Source organism: Chiloscyllium plagiosum, unplaced genomic scaffold (genome assembly GCF_037043375.1).
Source record: "Chiloscyllium plagiosum isolate Xiang-an unplaced genomic scaffold, Cpla_swu_hap1 HiC_scaffold_16, whole genome shotgun sequence".
Classification (NCBI taxonomy): Eukaryota; Metazoa; Chordata; class Chondrichthyes; order Orectolobiformes; family Hemiscylliidae; genus Chiloscyllium; species Chiloscyllium plagiosum.
Genome location: NW_028270154.1, coordinates 11,984,820 through 12,001,759, shown reverse-complemented (window position 1 = coordinate 12,001,759; position 16,940 = coordinate 11,984,820). Strand labels below are relative to the sequence as shown.

At 43.3% G+C, this 16,940-nt stretch overlaps 1 protein-coding gene across 1 annotated transcript in view; it reads right to left on the bottom strand.

The window, feature by feature from the left end:
• The window catches only part of LOC122556455 (arylsulfatase I-like), a 45,022-nt gene extending 28,289 nt beyond the window's left edge, over nt 1-16,733 (bottom strand). The window contains exon 1 of the mRNA XM_043703110.2: nt 16,397-16,733. Coding sequence (XP_043559045.2) covers nt 16,397-16,704 — 308 coding nt within the window. The 5' untranslated portion in view covers nt 16,705-16,733. The remainder of the gene's footprint in view (nt 1-16,396) is intronic.
• Nucleotides 16,734-16,940: the final 207 nt, after the last annotated feature.

Here is a 16,940-nt window from a genome sequence, read left to right as displayed (position 1 = left end):
CTGGCAAAACCAAAGAACTTATTATTGACTTTTGGCGGGATGTTACTCATGTCCACCCCCCTACACATTAACAGCACAGAGGTGGAACAAGTGGAGAGTGTTAAGCTCCTGGGAGTGGTCATCCACAACAAGCTTTTTTGGACACTTCATGTGGACGCACTAGTTACAAAGGCCCAACAACATTCCTTCCTCAGGTAACTGAGCAAATTTGGCACGACGGAGAATACCCTTGCTAACTTTTATAGGTGCACCATTGAGATCATTCTGTTTGGGTGCATCACTACCTGTATGGCAACTGTACCATTCAAGATCAGAGACGGTTACAGAGAGTGGTGAACTCAGTCCAATCACAAAGGCCAGCCTCCCATCTACAGAATCCATCTACCAGGCCCACTGTCAAGGAAAGGCTGCCAGCATTCTCAAAGATCCACCCCACCCTGGCAATGTTTTTCTACAACCTCTACCATCGGGGAGAAGGTACAGAAGCCTGAACACACGCGCCAGCCGGTTTCCAAACAGTTTCTACCCAACTGTTGTTAGAATACTGAATGGACTCACAAACTCTTAACGTTCGCCTGTACCTGTGTTTTTGTTTTTGCCGCTGTTTACCTATTATTTACTATCTGTGCTACTTAACTCTGTGATCTGCCTGTAGTGCTCACAAGACAAAGCTTTTCACTGTGCCTCGGTACACGGGACAATAAATTCAATTCAATTCAGAGAGCAGTTAAGAGTCAATCACATTGCTGTGGGTGTAGAGTCAGATGTAGATCAGACCAGGTAAGGACAGCAATTCAACAAATAAGCTTTTGTTTTCTTGTTTAATGATGGAACCCACTGAGAGTTCATTTTGTCTTAGATACGTGTCCCAGTCAGATATCAACCAATCTTGTGATTCATTTGGTCATTTCTGCATTTGTGACAACTTGTGGAAACGGATTCCTGGCACATTCTACTCATCAGGGTCATGACACTGATCAAAGATACAGATCACATGGAGCCTCTCGGGACCCAGTGACTTGCAAAAAGCCCCTTAAACCCACAGCTTCCAATGGCCATATTTTCACAGGGGTGTGTCTGTCAGTTTGTCCATCTTTATTTTACTGGGAGAACTATTGAAACCAAAGGAGCAAAAATTTACACTTTGCCCTCCTGCTCCATCTTAGCGAGTGGAGCTTGTATGAGACAGGGTGGAGAATTTAATAAAAACAGAGATAAAAATAACTAATCATCATTACTGCAAACCGTCTCAAATTTAGAGTTGAAAGGGAACAGCCCTGTGATAATTAAATGTGCAAATTAAATATGGACAAATGAATGTGAAGTATGGAATCTACCTAGTAGTTTGATGTTGCAGAATTTTGACATTTCTGTTCAGTGAAAGCGATCATCTAGAGAAACAGCTTCCATTAATATGGTGGTATTCACAGCATTAGTTCACTTTGCAGCCAATTTCGCTTTTTGCATCAAAAAAGTGGCAATCATCCTGCACACTGTGAGCTCTCCCAAACAGCAATGGCAGATAATCCATTTCGTACAGGTCATTCAAATTAGACGTCCACCACGCACAGAAATGTTTGTTGAGGGATAAATATGTCAGCCTATGGAATACGGGCAGAAAGGACCATTCAGCCCCTTCATGCCAATCAATAAGATCATAGCAGATCTGTCTGTGTTTTGAATTCCATATTCCCCTCTACTGTGCCAATCACCATCTTTTCCCCGATTAATAAGATGCTATCCAGCACTGCCTTAAAAATATTCAGTTCAGTGATGGTGTTACCATCTCTGAATCCCCCACTATCAACAACCTGGGGGCTTACCATTACCAGAAACTCCACTGGACTCACCACAAACACAATGGCTAAAAGAACAGTTTGGAGGCTAGGAACATTGCAGCCAGTAACTCACCTCCTGACTCCCAAAGCCTGCCCACCATCTGCAAGGTCCAAGTCAGAAGTGTAAGGGAATGCTTGCCTGAATGGGTGCAGCTCCAACAACGTTTGAGAAGCTTGATACCATCCAGGACAAAGCAGCCCGCTTGATCGACACCACTCCACAAACATCTAATCCCTCTACCACCAACACTTAGTACACAGCTGCTACTATCTACAAGATGCAGCGCAGAAATTCACCAAAGATCCTCAGACAGCACCTTCCAAACCCACGACCCCTTCCATCTAGATGGACAAGGGCAGCAGGTACATGGGAACACCAGCCCCTGAAAGTTCCCCTCCAAGCCACTTACCATCCTGACTTGGATAAATATATCGCCATTTCTTTCCACTGTCGCTCAATCAACATCCTGAAACTGCCTCTCAAAGGGCAGTGAGTGTCTACCTGGAAGATGGATTGCAGCAGTTCAAGAAGGCAGCTCACCACCACCTTCTCAAGGGGCACCGAAGGGCAGGCAATACATTCTGACCCAGCCAGCGACACCCATGTCCCACAAATGAATGAAAAAAATGACCGTGCCTCCATCACCTTCTGAGACAGGGGGTTCCAAAGTCACACAACACTCAGAAAACATTCTCCTCCTCGCTATTCCTAAAGGGCAGCCACTAACTTTGAGTGAAAACGTTCTTGATTCATCCACAAGAGGAAATATCTTTTCCCCATCTACCTGGTCAAGACCATTCAGGATCTTATACATTTCAATCAAATCGCCCCTCAATCTTCTAGAAATAAGCTCAGTTTATCTGACTTCACCTCAGAAGACTACCCATTCATTCCAGGTATCACTCCAGTAAACCCCCTCAGAATTGCCTCCAATGCAGCTACTTCCTTCCTTAATTAAGGAGACCAAAACTGTACACAGTACTCGATATGGAGTCTCACCAGTGCCCTGGAGCATAAAATTAAGGATGTTATGTTCAGTTCCTCTCATAAAGGAAAGCATCCAACTACCCTTCTTGATTACATGCTGTACCTGTAAACTAACCTTTTTTTTTGAGTTGTTAACCAAAACACCCAGATCCCTGTGCACCTCAAAATCCTGCAATAGATATTGTCTGCAACACCAGGGAAAGCTCCCTTGCCCTTTTTTCAATGGGATCATTCCCACTTATGAGAGAGCTTAGATGGGGCAGACTTAATTTAACTACGGCTGTGAGAGCTAAGATGAGAGAACAGGGAGGGTGTAAATTTCCACTCGGTTTATTTGCATGACACTTCTGGCAAAACAATAATGGACACACTGACAAACACACTGTGAAAATACAGCCTTTGAAAGCTTTAGTGTTTAAGAGGTTTTCTTGCAAGTCAGTGGGTCCCAAACAATTTGTCTCCCTGTTCAGTGTGATGATCATCATGGGTAGAGTGCCCTGGAAATCAGGTCCCCAGTTTTCACAGATTGTCATAAATGTGAAAATGACCATTTTAATCTCTAGGATGGTTAATATCCGACCGTGACCACTATCTAAGACGAAATAAGTTTGCAGCAGCTTTCATCAGTAAACAAGGGGACAAAAAACATATTTCTCAAGGTCCCATCTGGTCTATAGGTGACTCCACAACAATGTGGTTGACTCTTAGCTACTATCCTTTAAAATGGCCAAGGAAGCTAATCATCTTCTACAAAGAAGAAAGGAATTAAACAGTTTGGATCATATGGCATCAAAAGAGCAAACTTTGCAGTTTTTGGGAACAATCCATGACTTTGTCCAGGACTCTCCATACTGGGGCTTGAATCCTTCCCCGAACTTCGGTTTCTCCCTGAGCCACAGTTGATGAGATTCATGCAACTACAGACCCTGTCACTTGCCTCTGGACTGCAATATTGAAGCACCTCAGGTTACTGCACATTTGTGGTTGATAATAACTAAGGTATGATGTCAAACCAGATCGATAAAGCAGTAATAGTGGACAAAGCACCCTGAAAGCTTCCCAATCCTCTTTTCAGATGCAGCACCACCAGATAAAGAAAACACATTTCTTTACATTCATTGAATTTTAAAAATTTGATAACAAAACCAAATTGTTCCTCAGGCACTCCAGAATCTCTCTCTGTTTCATAGAGGTATCAAAAAGGGGAGGTCTTTCGGCCAAGTGGGGCTCTGCTGGCTTCTCTAATCGTCTTTCAAATATTTATCCAATTTCCCTTTTGAAAGTTATTCTCGAAACTGCTTCCACCGACAACGTATTCCAGAATAGCATAAATCATTGTGTGAAAAGTATTCACCTCATTTCCCCGTACAAAATATCTTAAATCTGTATCTTTAATTACTGATCCTCCTGTCTCTGGAAATGCAATTTCTCCATCTTTGCCTAGTGAGAACCCCCATTGAGAGGTTAGGTAGCTCCAACAAATCTCTTTGTAATCTCCTCTGCTCCTAGGAGAGCCTTATTTGAGATGTTTTTGTCAAAGTCAGAACATTTTAAATGATTCAGTGCCTTCAGTAGAACTATTCTTCCAAACATTTTAATTCTGAACAAGCAGAATTGGGCATCGGAACTAGGCAATCCGGAAATACCATACAATTTACCCATCAAGCATCAGAATGATGCCTTAAGCGATTCCAAATGGATTTTTTATTAATATTATCAAACCATTTCACATGTTTGTAACACTTGGATTTATATAACTGATTTGGATGTGAACATAGGAGGTATATTTGTAAGTTTGCAGATAACACCAAAATTGGAGGTGTAGTGGACAGCAAAGGAGGTAATTATAGATCAGTGAGCCTTACTTCTGTTGTAGGAAAGGTTTTGGAAAGGATTATAAGATTTATCATCTAGCAAGCTACAATTTGATTTCAGATAGTTAATATGGTTTTGTCAAGGGCAGGTCGTGTCTCACAAACCTCATTGAGTTTTTTGAGAAGGTGACCAAGCATGTGGATGAGGGTAGGGCAGTTGACGTGGTGTACATGGACTTCAGTAAAGCCTTCAGTAAGGTTCCACATGGTAGGCTGATGGAGAAAATGCAGAGGCATGGAATTGAAGGTGACTTAGCAGTTTGGATTAGAAACTGGCTTTCTGTAAGAAGGCAGCGAGTGGTGGGTGATGGAAAGTAAGGTAAAAACAATGACTGCAGATGCTGGAAACCAGATTCTGGATCAGTGGTGCTGGAAGAGCACAGCAATTCAGGCAGCATCCGAAGACAGGCAAAATCGACGTTTCGGGCAAAAGCCCTTCATCAGGAATAAAGGCAGAGAGCCTGAAGCGTGGACCTGGGAGTTGCAGTGAGAGAGAGACTCCCTGAGATTCTTGTAGAGAGAGGAGGAAAACTTCTTCAAGGCAGGCATCCTTGCAAGAGGATTCGCAGTAGGGTTAAAATCAACGAGGTAAAAACAATGACTGCAGATGCTGGAAACCAGATTCTGGATCAGTGGTGCTGGAAGAGCACAGCAATTCAGGCAGCATCCGAAGACAGGCAAAATCGACGTTTCGGGCAAAAGCCCTTCATCAGGAATAAAGGCATGGAAAATAGTCAGTCTGGAGTCCAGTTACTTGTGTGCCACAAGGATCTGTTTTGGGGCCACTGCAGTTTGTCATTTTTATAAATTACAAAGACTCAGGCATAGGTGGATGATGAGTAAATTTGCAGACGACACTAAAGTCGGTGGAGTAGTGGACAGTTTGGAAGAATGTTACAGGTTGCAGGGGGACTTGGATAAACTGCAGAATTGGGCTGAGAGGTGGCAAATGGAGTTCAATGCAGCTAAATATGAGGTGATGCACTTTGGGAAGAATAACAGGAAGGCAGAGAAATACAAGATGATCAGAGGATTAGATAGGGTAGACAGAGAGAGACTTTTTCCTAGGATAATGATGTCAGCTTGTACAAAACGGCATAACTACAAATTGAGGAGTGATAGATTTAAGACAGATGTCAGAGGCAGGTTCTTTATGCAGAGTGGTAAGGGCGTGGAATGCCCCACCTGCTAATGTAGTAAACTCAGCCACATTAGGGAGATTTAAACAATCCTTAGATAAGCACATGGATGATGATGGGATAGTGTAGGGGGACGAGCTGAGAATAGTTCACAGGTCGATGCAACATCGAGGGCCATAAGGCCTGTTCTGCGCTGTATTGTTGTGTTATCTCAGATTACAACGGGATCATGATTAGATGGGCCAATGGACTGAGGAGGAGCAGATAGAGTTTAATTTAGATAAATGCAAGTTGCTGCATTTTGGGAAAGCATATCTTAGCAGAGCGTACTTAACAGCAAGGTCCTGAGGAGTGTTGCTGAACAAAGAGACCTCCGAGTGCAGGTTCATAGCTCCTTGAAAGTGGAGTCGCAGGTAGATAGGATAGTGAAGGCAGCGTTTGGTATGCTTTCCTTTATTGGTCAAGGAATTGAGTATCGGAGTTGGGTGGTCATGTTGCAGCTGACTTTGGTTAGGCCACTTTTGGAATATTGCATGCAATTCTAGTCTCCTTACTAAGGGAAGGATGTTGTGAAACTTGAAAGGGTTCAGAAAAGATTTACAAGGATGTTGCCATGGTTGCAGGATTTGAGCTATAGGGAGAGGCTGAACAGGCTGGGGCTGTTTTCCCTGGAGCGTCGGACACGGAGGGGTGACCTTACAGAGGTTTATAAAATTATGAGGGGCATGGATAGGATAAATAGACAAAGTCTTTTCCCTGGGGTGGGGGAGTCCAGAACTAGAGGGCATGAGTTTAGGGTGAGAAGGGAAAGATATAAAAGAGACCTAAGGGGCAACTTTTTCATGCAGAGGGTGGTACGTGTATGGAATGAGCTGCCAGGGGATGTAATGGAGGCTGGTACAATTGCAACATTTAAAAGGCATCTGTTCGGCTACATGAATAGGAAGGGTTTGGAGGGATATGGACCGGGTGCTGGCAGGTGGGACGAGATTAGGTTGGGATATCTGGTCGGCAAGGACAAGTTGGACTGAAGGGTCTGTTTCCATGCTGTACATCTCTGACTGTGAGGTGCAATTCCACCAAAGTTGCATGTTGTTTCAATAAGGTTTCTTTGTCTTTATAAACCACTATCACTTTGTGATAAAGATTTGAATGTTATTTTTCTTAATTACTTACTGTACCTGCACTTTCTGTGGTTTATGTACTGAATACCGTTGAATATCAACATTTCCGAGTCAGCATGTAAAAGTATGTTCTTTCCCTTTTAACTTCCTTACCCAGTTGGATAACTTCACACTCCCCATGTTATATTCCATTTAACAGAGAGTCTTACAGCATGCAAACAGACCCTTCAATCCATGCTGAACATGTTTCCCAAACTAACCTAGTCCCACTTGCCTGCATTTGGCCTGTATCCCTCGAAATCTCTCTTATTCGTGTTCCTGTCCAAATGTCTTTTAAGTGTTATAACTCTACCTGCATCTACCCCTTCCTCTGGCAAATCATTCCACATGTGAGCCATGCTGTTTGCAGAAGAAGTTGCCCTCAGGCCCTTTTAAAATCTTTCTCCTCTCACTTTAAAAACTTGCCTTCTAGTTTTGAACTCCCCTACCCTGGGGAAAGAACCTTTGCTATTCACTGCATCTATGTCCCTCATGATTTTTTAAACCTCTATGAAGTCACCCTTCAACCGCCTATGCTCCAGTGAAAAGGAATCCAAGCTTATCCAGCCTCTCAGTTGCCCAGTCACTCTACATGTCTTGTTTGGTGTTCTCTTCATGTGGGCCCCACAAGCTTGGCCAACATTTGTTGCCCCCAGTTGCCCCCGAGAAGGGGGTAGTGAGCTACCTTCTTAAACCACTGCAAACCGCAAGCTATAGGTAGACCCACAATTTTGACAGGACTTTGGGGGGGGGGGGGGAGAGAGTTCCAGGATTTTGACGCATCTGCTGCCCTAGCCCTTCCAGATGGTCGGGGCTGTTTACTCTTTTGTAACCTCTTTGATTCAGTTTACTTCTCCACTGATTTATCTGCATTTATCTAAATTAAACTTCATCTGCCCCTCCTCAGCCCATTGACCCATCTGGTCCAGATCCTGTTGTAATCTGAGGTAACCCTCTTCGCTGTCCACTACACCTCCAATTTTGGTGTCATCTGCAAACCTATTAACTGTACCTCTTATGCTCTCATCCAAATCATTTATGTAAATGACAAAAAAGTAGAGGGCCCAGCACTGATCCTTGTGGCACTCCATTGGTCACAGGCCTCCAGTCTTAAAAACAACCCTCCACCACCACCCTCTATCTTCTACCTTTGAGCCAGTTCTGTATCCAAATGGCTAGTTCTCCCTGTATTCCATGAGATCTAACCTTGCCAATCAGTCCTGCCCAAAACATCAACTCTCCCGCTCCTGTGATGCTGCCTGGCCTGTTGTGCCTTTTCCAGTGTTACACTTTATCAACTCTGATTTCCCCAGCATCTGCAGTCCCTGTTGTCTCTTGTGATACAATATGAAATTATAGTATATACCTTCAAACTAGGGATTAGAATATATCTACTCTTTGGGCTAGTGGTTACCTGACCATTAATTTGACCTCTGTACGTATCACTGTTAAGACCACCATCACCATAGTGGGAGGTGATGAACCAGTGGTATTATCACTAGACTGTTCATCCAGAAGGGGGAAAACCATACCCAAACAGTTGCGGTTGCTGGAAAAGCTCAGCAGGTCAGGCAACATCTGTGGGGAGAAAGCAGGTTACAGGTTTCTGGTCCAATGAAGAAGGCTGAGCTTTCCCAACAATTTCTGACTTTGTTATTAACCCAGAGAGCTCTGGTAATGTCCTGGGTTCATATCCTGCTATGGCAGATGGTGGAATTTGAATTCAATTTTTTAAATAAAAAATTGGGATTAAACATTTAATAATGACCGTGAAACCATGTAATTGTTAGGGGAAAAAAACCCATCTGGCTCACTAATGAAATCTGCCGCTCTTAACTGATTTGTCCTACATGTGACTCCAGACCCAAAGCAATGTGGTTGACGCTGAATTGTCCTCTATGCAATTAGGGATGGGCAATAATACTGGCCTGGACACCAATGTCCACATCCATAAATTAATGAATAATAAGGTTTCGAGGGATATGGGCCAAATGCTGGCAAATGAGACCTAGATTAATTTAGGGTATCTGGTTGATTAGAATAGATTCCCTAGAAAAACATAAATTAAGCTATTTTTAATATCAAATTATTAAGAAAATAGTGCAGTTATTTATTTAAAGCATAGAAGAGGTTCTTAATTCCAATCTGGTAGAAGCTTCAACTCTTCTACCTGAGGAGCTGTCTAATAACTGACCCGGTAAAACCAAAGACCAGGGGATGATGGAGATCTGAAACAAATAAAATAGAAATTGCTGGAGTGACTCAGCAGGTCTGGCAGTGTCTGTGGGGAGAAAACAGTTAACTTTCAAGTCCATTGGCTTGTCTTCAGAACAAGCCTGATGGTAAATATTAATGGAAGTATAAATTAAAACATATGGACAAGGAGTAGGATACGTCATAACCTGCTTTTAAACTTGCTCCATCATTCAGAGAGATCACAACTGATCTTTCTCAATCCCATTTACCCATCTGATCCTCCTATCCCTCGAGTTCCGTAGCATCTATTGGTCCCTCTCCAGCCTGAGGATCTACAGCTCTCTGGGGTAGAGAAATTCAAAGATTTACAACTCCCTAAGTGAACAACTGTCTCCCCACCTTCATCCCAAATGTTTCTGTGACCGGGAGCCTTGGAGGGGAAAACAGCCTCTCAACAGCTATCTTGTCAGTTCTTTTATGAATCTTATATATTTCATGAGCTTTACTCACTTTGTGCTTCTGAAGGTATGGGGAAAGCCCCAGTTTAACGTCATACATTCCTTTTTAAATTGTTTGAAAGATTTCTGTGTCCACAGTAGTCTTGTGTGAATGCTCACCACTGGACAATACTGTCATCTGGCAATCAATCTATTGCTTCAGGAATGTTCTCCTGAAGGTGTGTGTCCTTCCCTGTGGGAAGTTTTTTAGTGCAGTGGGTAGAAGCTGCCTGGCAAAGTCAGCACTCCAGTTTCAGGTCCCACTCCAGGACTTGAGAGCTGAGGAAGCTCTGTTCATAACCTGACCAAATAGCCGGAGTATAAGTGAGAGAATTTCTATAGGTGTTTTGTGGATTCTGTGGTTGAAGGCTGGGGACTATAATTAGTAGGATGCCTGGGTGTACCAGTGTAAGCACAGCGTGTAGGAGAGAGATTGGTCAATGCACCCAAATGGGGATGCAGCACAAAATAATGACCAGGGTGCAGTCCAGAAGAGTGACCCACATAACAAAATTGGAAAACAAGGAAGAGGATTGTTGGTTCTATGCAGTTAAAGTGCAGCCATTAACTCTGTGCTTCTGATTGAGCTAGCGGCTCGGCTCCCATTGGCGATACACACCAATAGCAGGAAGAGTGAGAGAGATGGGGTAGAGTAGTGCTGGAAAAGCACAGCAGTTCAGGCAGCATCCGAGGAGCAGTAACATCGACGTTTCGGTCGAAAGCCCTTCATCAGGAATACAGCTGTATTCCTGATGAAGGGCTTTCGACCTAAACGTCGATTTTACTGCTCCTCGGATGCTGCCTGAACTGCTGTGCTTTTCCAGCACCACTCTACTCCAGAATCTGGTTTCCAGCATCTGCAGTCATTGTTTTAACCAAGAATGAGAGAGATTCCTGGTCAGCCCGATGTCAGAATCTCTGCTATCGTTATCCATAGGCCTAGACTATGATATACAGGCAAAAGCACGTGTTTCTAGTGAGTTGTAATTGTAATACCTTCCCTTTGATAGGGAATCCAAACTGGATTACAACTGGATCTTGATTAGATGGGTCAATGGGCTTAGGAGGGGCAGATGAAGTTTAATTTAGGTAAATGTGAGGTGCTGCATTTTGAGAAAGCAAATCTTAGCAGGACTTGTTCACTTAATGGTAAGGTCCTAGGGAATGTTGCTGAACAAAGAGACCTTGGAGTGCAGATTCATAGCTCCTTGAAAGTAGAGTCGCAGGTAGATAGGATAGTGAAGAAGGCATTTGGTATGCTTTCCTTTATTGGTCAGAGTATTGAGTACAGGAGTTGGGAGGTCATGTTGTGGCTGGACAGGACACTGGTTAGGCCACTGTTGGAATATTGCGTGCAATTCTGGTCTCCTTCCTATCAGAAAGATGTTGTGAAACTTGAAAGGGTTCAGAAAAGATTTACAAGGATGTTGCCAGGGTTGGTGGATCTGAGCTACAGGGAGAGGCTGAACAGGCTGGGGCTGTTTTCCCTGGAGCGTCGGAATCTGAGGGGTGACCTTATAAAGGTTTATAAAATTATGAGGGGCATGGATAGAATAAATAGACAAAGTCTTTTCCCTGGAGTGGGGGAGTCCAGAACTAGAGGGCATAGGTTTAGGGTGAGAGGGGAAAGATATAAAAGAGACCTAAGGGGCAACTTTTTCACACAGAGGGTGGTACGTGTATGGAATGAGCTGCCAGAGGAAGTGGTGGAGGCTGGTACAATTGCAACATTTAAGAGGCATTTGGATGGGTATATGAATAGGAAGGGTTTGGAGGGATATGGGCCGGGTGCTGGCAGGTGGGACTAGATTGGGTTGGGATATCTGGTCGGCATGGATTGGTTGGACTGAAGGGTCTGTTTCTATGCTGTACATCTCTATGATTCTATGACTGAAGAAGGTTCCTGCCTGAAATGTTAATTCTCTTGCTCCTCGGATACTGTGGGATCTGCTGTGCCTATTGTATCATAAGAACCTATGGTCATACTTATAGTGGGAATTATCGGTGTACAGGGGGTCCCTGATTTATGAGTGTCTGACTTTGAATGCTTTTTCTTTTATGAATGCATTCCCATACAGAGTGGAATTTTAAAGATCCAACATACGACCATTTCCTGTATTTACGAACAGCTGCTTTACATTGTGCTCCAATCTGTTTACAAATCAACTCATGAACGGACTCAAGAATAGAACCCACTTGCAACCTGGGGACTGCCCACACCAGTCACATTGTAGCTGCCGTTTACTACCACTGGTGGTATTGCAGTGTCTCCAGTGGAGGAAAGATGCAATTACAATGTGGCAGGTTTACATTGTAAAAGTGAATTGTGGAACTTATGAATGGAAAAGATGGGAGACAGCCTGACAAAATTATTCACATACATCTCTCAATTGACGTACAACATTGTGGTGTTCATTGGGAATAACTGAATGGTTTGCACAAGTCAGCTCTATTTGCTTATTTTCATATAGATTTCTACTACAAATGCCTGCATCCATGTTTATAATGAACTGGTCAGACTGTAGATTTTTTTCACTGTCTGCACAGTTCCATACTAGATCTTGCCAGACTACCATATATCCTCAAGTAAAAGTTGACCCCCTACTTTTGGTCAAAAATCTGGAATTTTCCACATATCCAGTGTAAAAGTCAACCCTAGTTCTTCTCAGAAATGTTGATCTGTTATCTGCGTCGAGGTACATAAATGTTATGGTGAGGAAATGAATTTGTGCTATTATGTGATTTGATGTACAATTCACACCAATTCAGTGTCAAAGAGTCAGGTGACAACCATCCTTGTGGAATTCAATCATAGGAATTCAGTTGAGGTTTTGAAATTTCTTCATTTTGTGTAAAAATGCTCTCCAGAAAAAGAAATATACAGCAGCATTAAAACTGAAAGTTACTGAAGTTGCAGAGAAGACATAACTGTGTAGCAGTAAGAGAATTTTGGGCTTCGGAGAAACTGGAGAAAGATATCGAATGAAGGTCAGACAGTGTGCCAACAGAGATAAACCCAACGAATGGCCACAATCGGAAGAAAAGGTTGCTGAGTGGGTACTTGAAAATTGTCGAAATGGAAAGTGTATTAGTCATGAAGCCATCCGAATCCACTCACCAAACAAATCAAAGGAGGGTGGAATTTCGGATTTTAAGGCAAATGCTGGATGGTGCACAGGTTTCATGAGAAGGCATGACTTAGCATTTTGGCAAAGAAGCAGGATTGCACAAACACTGCCTGCTGGACTTGAAGATAAATTTTTACAAATTCACCAGTTTGTAATCAGAAATCAGCAGAAGGAAGGCTACAAGTTATCATGCATTGGAAACATGGACGAAACGTCTATTACTCTTGACACGTCGAGAGTCGGACTGTGAACCAAAGAGGAGAAAAGAAAACACAGTCTTGGTGAGGAGAACCATTGGTCATGAGAAAAGTAGCTTTAAATTTAGTTCTCTCTTGTATGGCTGAAGGCACGAAGTTAAAACTTTGCCAAAGGAGAAATTTCAAAAAGAAATGGTCATCCATAAGGCTAGGTGGATGAAGGTAGATGTAGAAAATGGACAAACAAAGTTTGGAATTTACAATGTGGTGGAATATGCAAGGAAAAGGAGTTTACTCATCTGTGATCAGTTTAGATCGCATCTGGTGAAGAATGTTATTGCTAACATTCGACCGCATAACACCAATGTAGCTGTAATTCACAGCAGATTTAACAATTGATGCTGGTATCAAGGCAGCGTTTAAGAACATGAGGAGAATGAAGTGGAATAACTAGAGGTGGGATGGAGGAAAAAACACATACAAGAAAGGGCTCCATCACTGCCACTGACCTGTGACTGGATTCTTGGTTCACAGAAGGGAGATAAAAGCTGACACCATTTCCAAATCATTCAAGAAATGTGGAATTTCGAATAGATTGAATGGTACAAAGGACAATTATTGTTGGGATAATATAGAAGTTTAAAAAAAAAAATCACAATACCAGGTTATAGTTCAACAGCTACCTGCTGAAGGAGCAGCGCTCCAAAAGCTTGTACTTCCAAATAAAGCTGTTGGACTCTAACCTGGTGGTGTGTGTTTTTTAAAACTTGTCCACTCCAGTCCAACACCGGCTCCTCCACATCATAGAAGAATAAGAAGTGGATGATATGTTACCATAACTACAGACAGCAAAGATGAGCTATAAGATGATTAATTCATCCTGATAATTATGAAGCTTTATTCAGTGCTGAAGATGTTGAACGGTGTGATTTTGCAAGATTTTAATGAAGTTTTTTATTTAACATGTTTAATTTAAGTTGTACTGTGTAATTGTGATTTAAAGCCATATTACATTTCTACTTCACTTTTTGTATGTATAAACAAAAGCTTACTAATTCATTTTTGTTTCTATTGTCTTTATCCAGTAATTACTATAACTGATTGTATTTTTTCTTTATTTGTTTAGAGATCAATCAGGCTTCTGCTAAAAGTGCAGTATTTTGGACTGTAGCATGAATTTCAGCCCCTCAAACGCAAGATCTATTTAATAGTCAACCCCAAACATTTAACCTTAAAAAAAGGTAGTCTAAAAAATTCACTTACAGGAATATACTGTATGATATTTATAGGAATTTATAATGAGAAACATTGGCAAGTAACAGATTAAATTTAGCAACATTTATACAATGTACAAAATATTTTTAAATGGAATAAAAATATTTTCCCTTTTTAACTGCTTTATCCTTGGCTTTCTGATGAGCACATTGAGTATTGAGTCTCAGACCAGAGATTTCAGCAGAAAATCCAGCTTGTTGCTCCCAGTGCAGTGCTGCATTACCAAAGGTGCTACAATTAGATATTACTCCATCTACTTTCCAGGGTAGATGGAAGAGATCCAAAAATCTACTAATTTAAAGATCATGGGCAGAGCAATGACGAGGAGTGCACTTCCCCACCCCAGCATCTTGGGACACCCTTTATCTTTCCAAATTATCACAATCACTAATAAAGTAGATTACATGATTGCAGAATCAGTGATTTACAGAGTATTCACAGCACAGAAAGAGGCCATTCAGCCTATCACACATGCTGGCTCTCTGCCAGCAGGAGGGACTCAGTGAGTCCCACCTTCTTCCTGTAGCCCTATAAAAGTTTTGTTCCCTCACTTTCACAACTCCATTTCAAAAGCCTTTCAGGAAGTGCCTGATCTTAATTCCAAATCATGCAGCATGAAACAAATTGTTTCTTCATTTCATCTTTGACTCTTTCGCCAATCATGTTAAATGAATGTCCTCTCCTTCTTAATGATTCTGTCAACAGTAACAGTTTTTCCCCTACATTGTCTGGACCCCTTCAGGAGTTTGAACAGCTCTATCAAATCTCACCAGAAATAGCAGCTGGAGCAGACCATTCAGCCCATCGAGTCAGTTTTACCACTCAAAGTCAGGCTGAATCCTGGGCTCTCCCGTAATTCTCTCAGAGCAAAGAAAAATCGGTCAATCAATTAATCACCTAAAGCGTTTAACTCATCTCACCTGGGCACAGAGAGGCTGCCTAACTTGACTGAGTATTCCCTGTTTTTTTTTTAAAATTGGTCTGGTCAATAGTCCAATTGCTGACTGTGGGATCTTGCAGTGTAAAAATTGGCTGCCAAGTTTCCTACAGCACTGTCTACACTGCTGAACCTCAGTGTAATGTAACAGCAGTGAGTGGTTAGGATCAGGAATACACTGCCTGGGAATGCAGTGGGAGTGGATTTGCAAAAGGGAATCAGTCCATTTTCTGTTACAGAAGGAAAGTGGCCATTTGCTCCATCATGCCCGGACTGGTTCTATTCCCCAGAATCAGAGAATCCCTACAGAGGGGGAAGAGGCCATTCAGCCCACTGCATCTGCTCCAACCCTCCAAAGACCATCCTACCCAGACCTACACTATCCCTTGTAACCCTGCATTTCCCACACCCAGGAGAAAGTGAGGACTCAGATGCTGGAGATCAGAGCTGAAAATGTGTTGCTGGAAAAGCGCAGCAGGTCAGGCAGCATCCAAGGAGCAGGAGAATCGACGTTTCGGGCATGAGCCCTTCCTGAAGAAGGGTTCATGCCCGAAACGCCGATTCTCCTGCTCCTTGGATGTTGCCTAACCTGCTGCGCTTTTCCAGCAACACATTTCCCACACCCAATCCACTTAACCTGCAAGTCTTTGGAGTGTGGGAGGAAACCCACACAGACACAGGGAGAATGTGCAAACTCCACAAAGAGACAGTCGCTTGATGCTGGAACTGAACCCAGTGATTAGAGACTGCAGCTCTAACCACTGAGCCACCATGCAACCCAAAGGTAATACAGGTTACGGTGGATTGGCTATGCTAACTTGCCCCCATTGCACCCTAGGGATGTGCAGGCTAGGTGGGTTAGCCTTGGGAATGCTCTTCGGAGAGTCGGCGCAGACTCGATAGGCTGAATGGCCTCCTTTTGCACTGGAGGGCGGTTACGATTTGTATGAGGAGTGCCTGTCTCACGGCCTTTTCTGTACACCACTATGTGCACGGACAGAGGGGAGTAGCGGTGCCCTGCCCTTGCAGAGGGCCAGCACAGACACGCCTGGCCGAATGGCCGCTGTTGGAGTCCCGGGGGGGGGGGGGGGTTGAGCCTCACAAATCTTTCAAATCTCGCCAGCTCGGAGAAGGGGAGGGATGAGGGGAACGCGGTGAACTCACCTCCCAGTAATGAGCTGACTCCTGGACGGGGTACAGATGGGCTGGATGTAGTAATTCTCTAGTCTCACCCCCTCGGCCGCCAGCCTGTCCATGGTCGGAGTGTGGATGTCCGAATTGTGGTACCCGATATCATGGAAACCCTGGTCATCCGCCAGGATGAAGACGATGTGGGGTTTCGCCCTGGCACTGCCCCTCTCCAGGGGGGGCACTTTCTTCCCGGTTAAACCCGGCTTCATCCAATCCCAGGACAAATAACCGAAAGACAATAAACTAACTAGAGAGAAGCCGGTCAGAGTGTATACAGCCATAGCTTCCCGCACCCCACCTCCCTCCCTCCCTCCACTCACAATCCAAACATCACAGCTAGGGCAAAAACTTTCAGCACAACAGAGAGAAAAAAGTTTTTACAAACTTTTCCGACTTCCCTAAACCAAAGTTTTTTTTTAAAAAAAAGGGGAACTGGCTTGCTTCAAACTTTCTCGGCAGCAAAGAGGCTGGAGCTAACCCAATGCTAGCTCAGCTATTAGAGCCCAGTGTTAAGTTG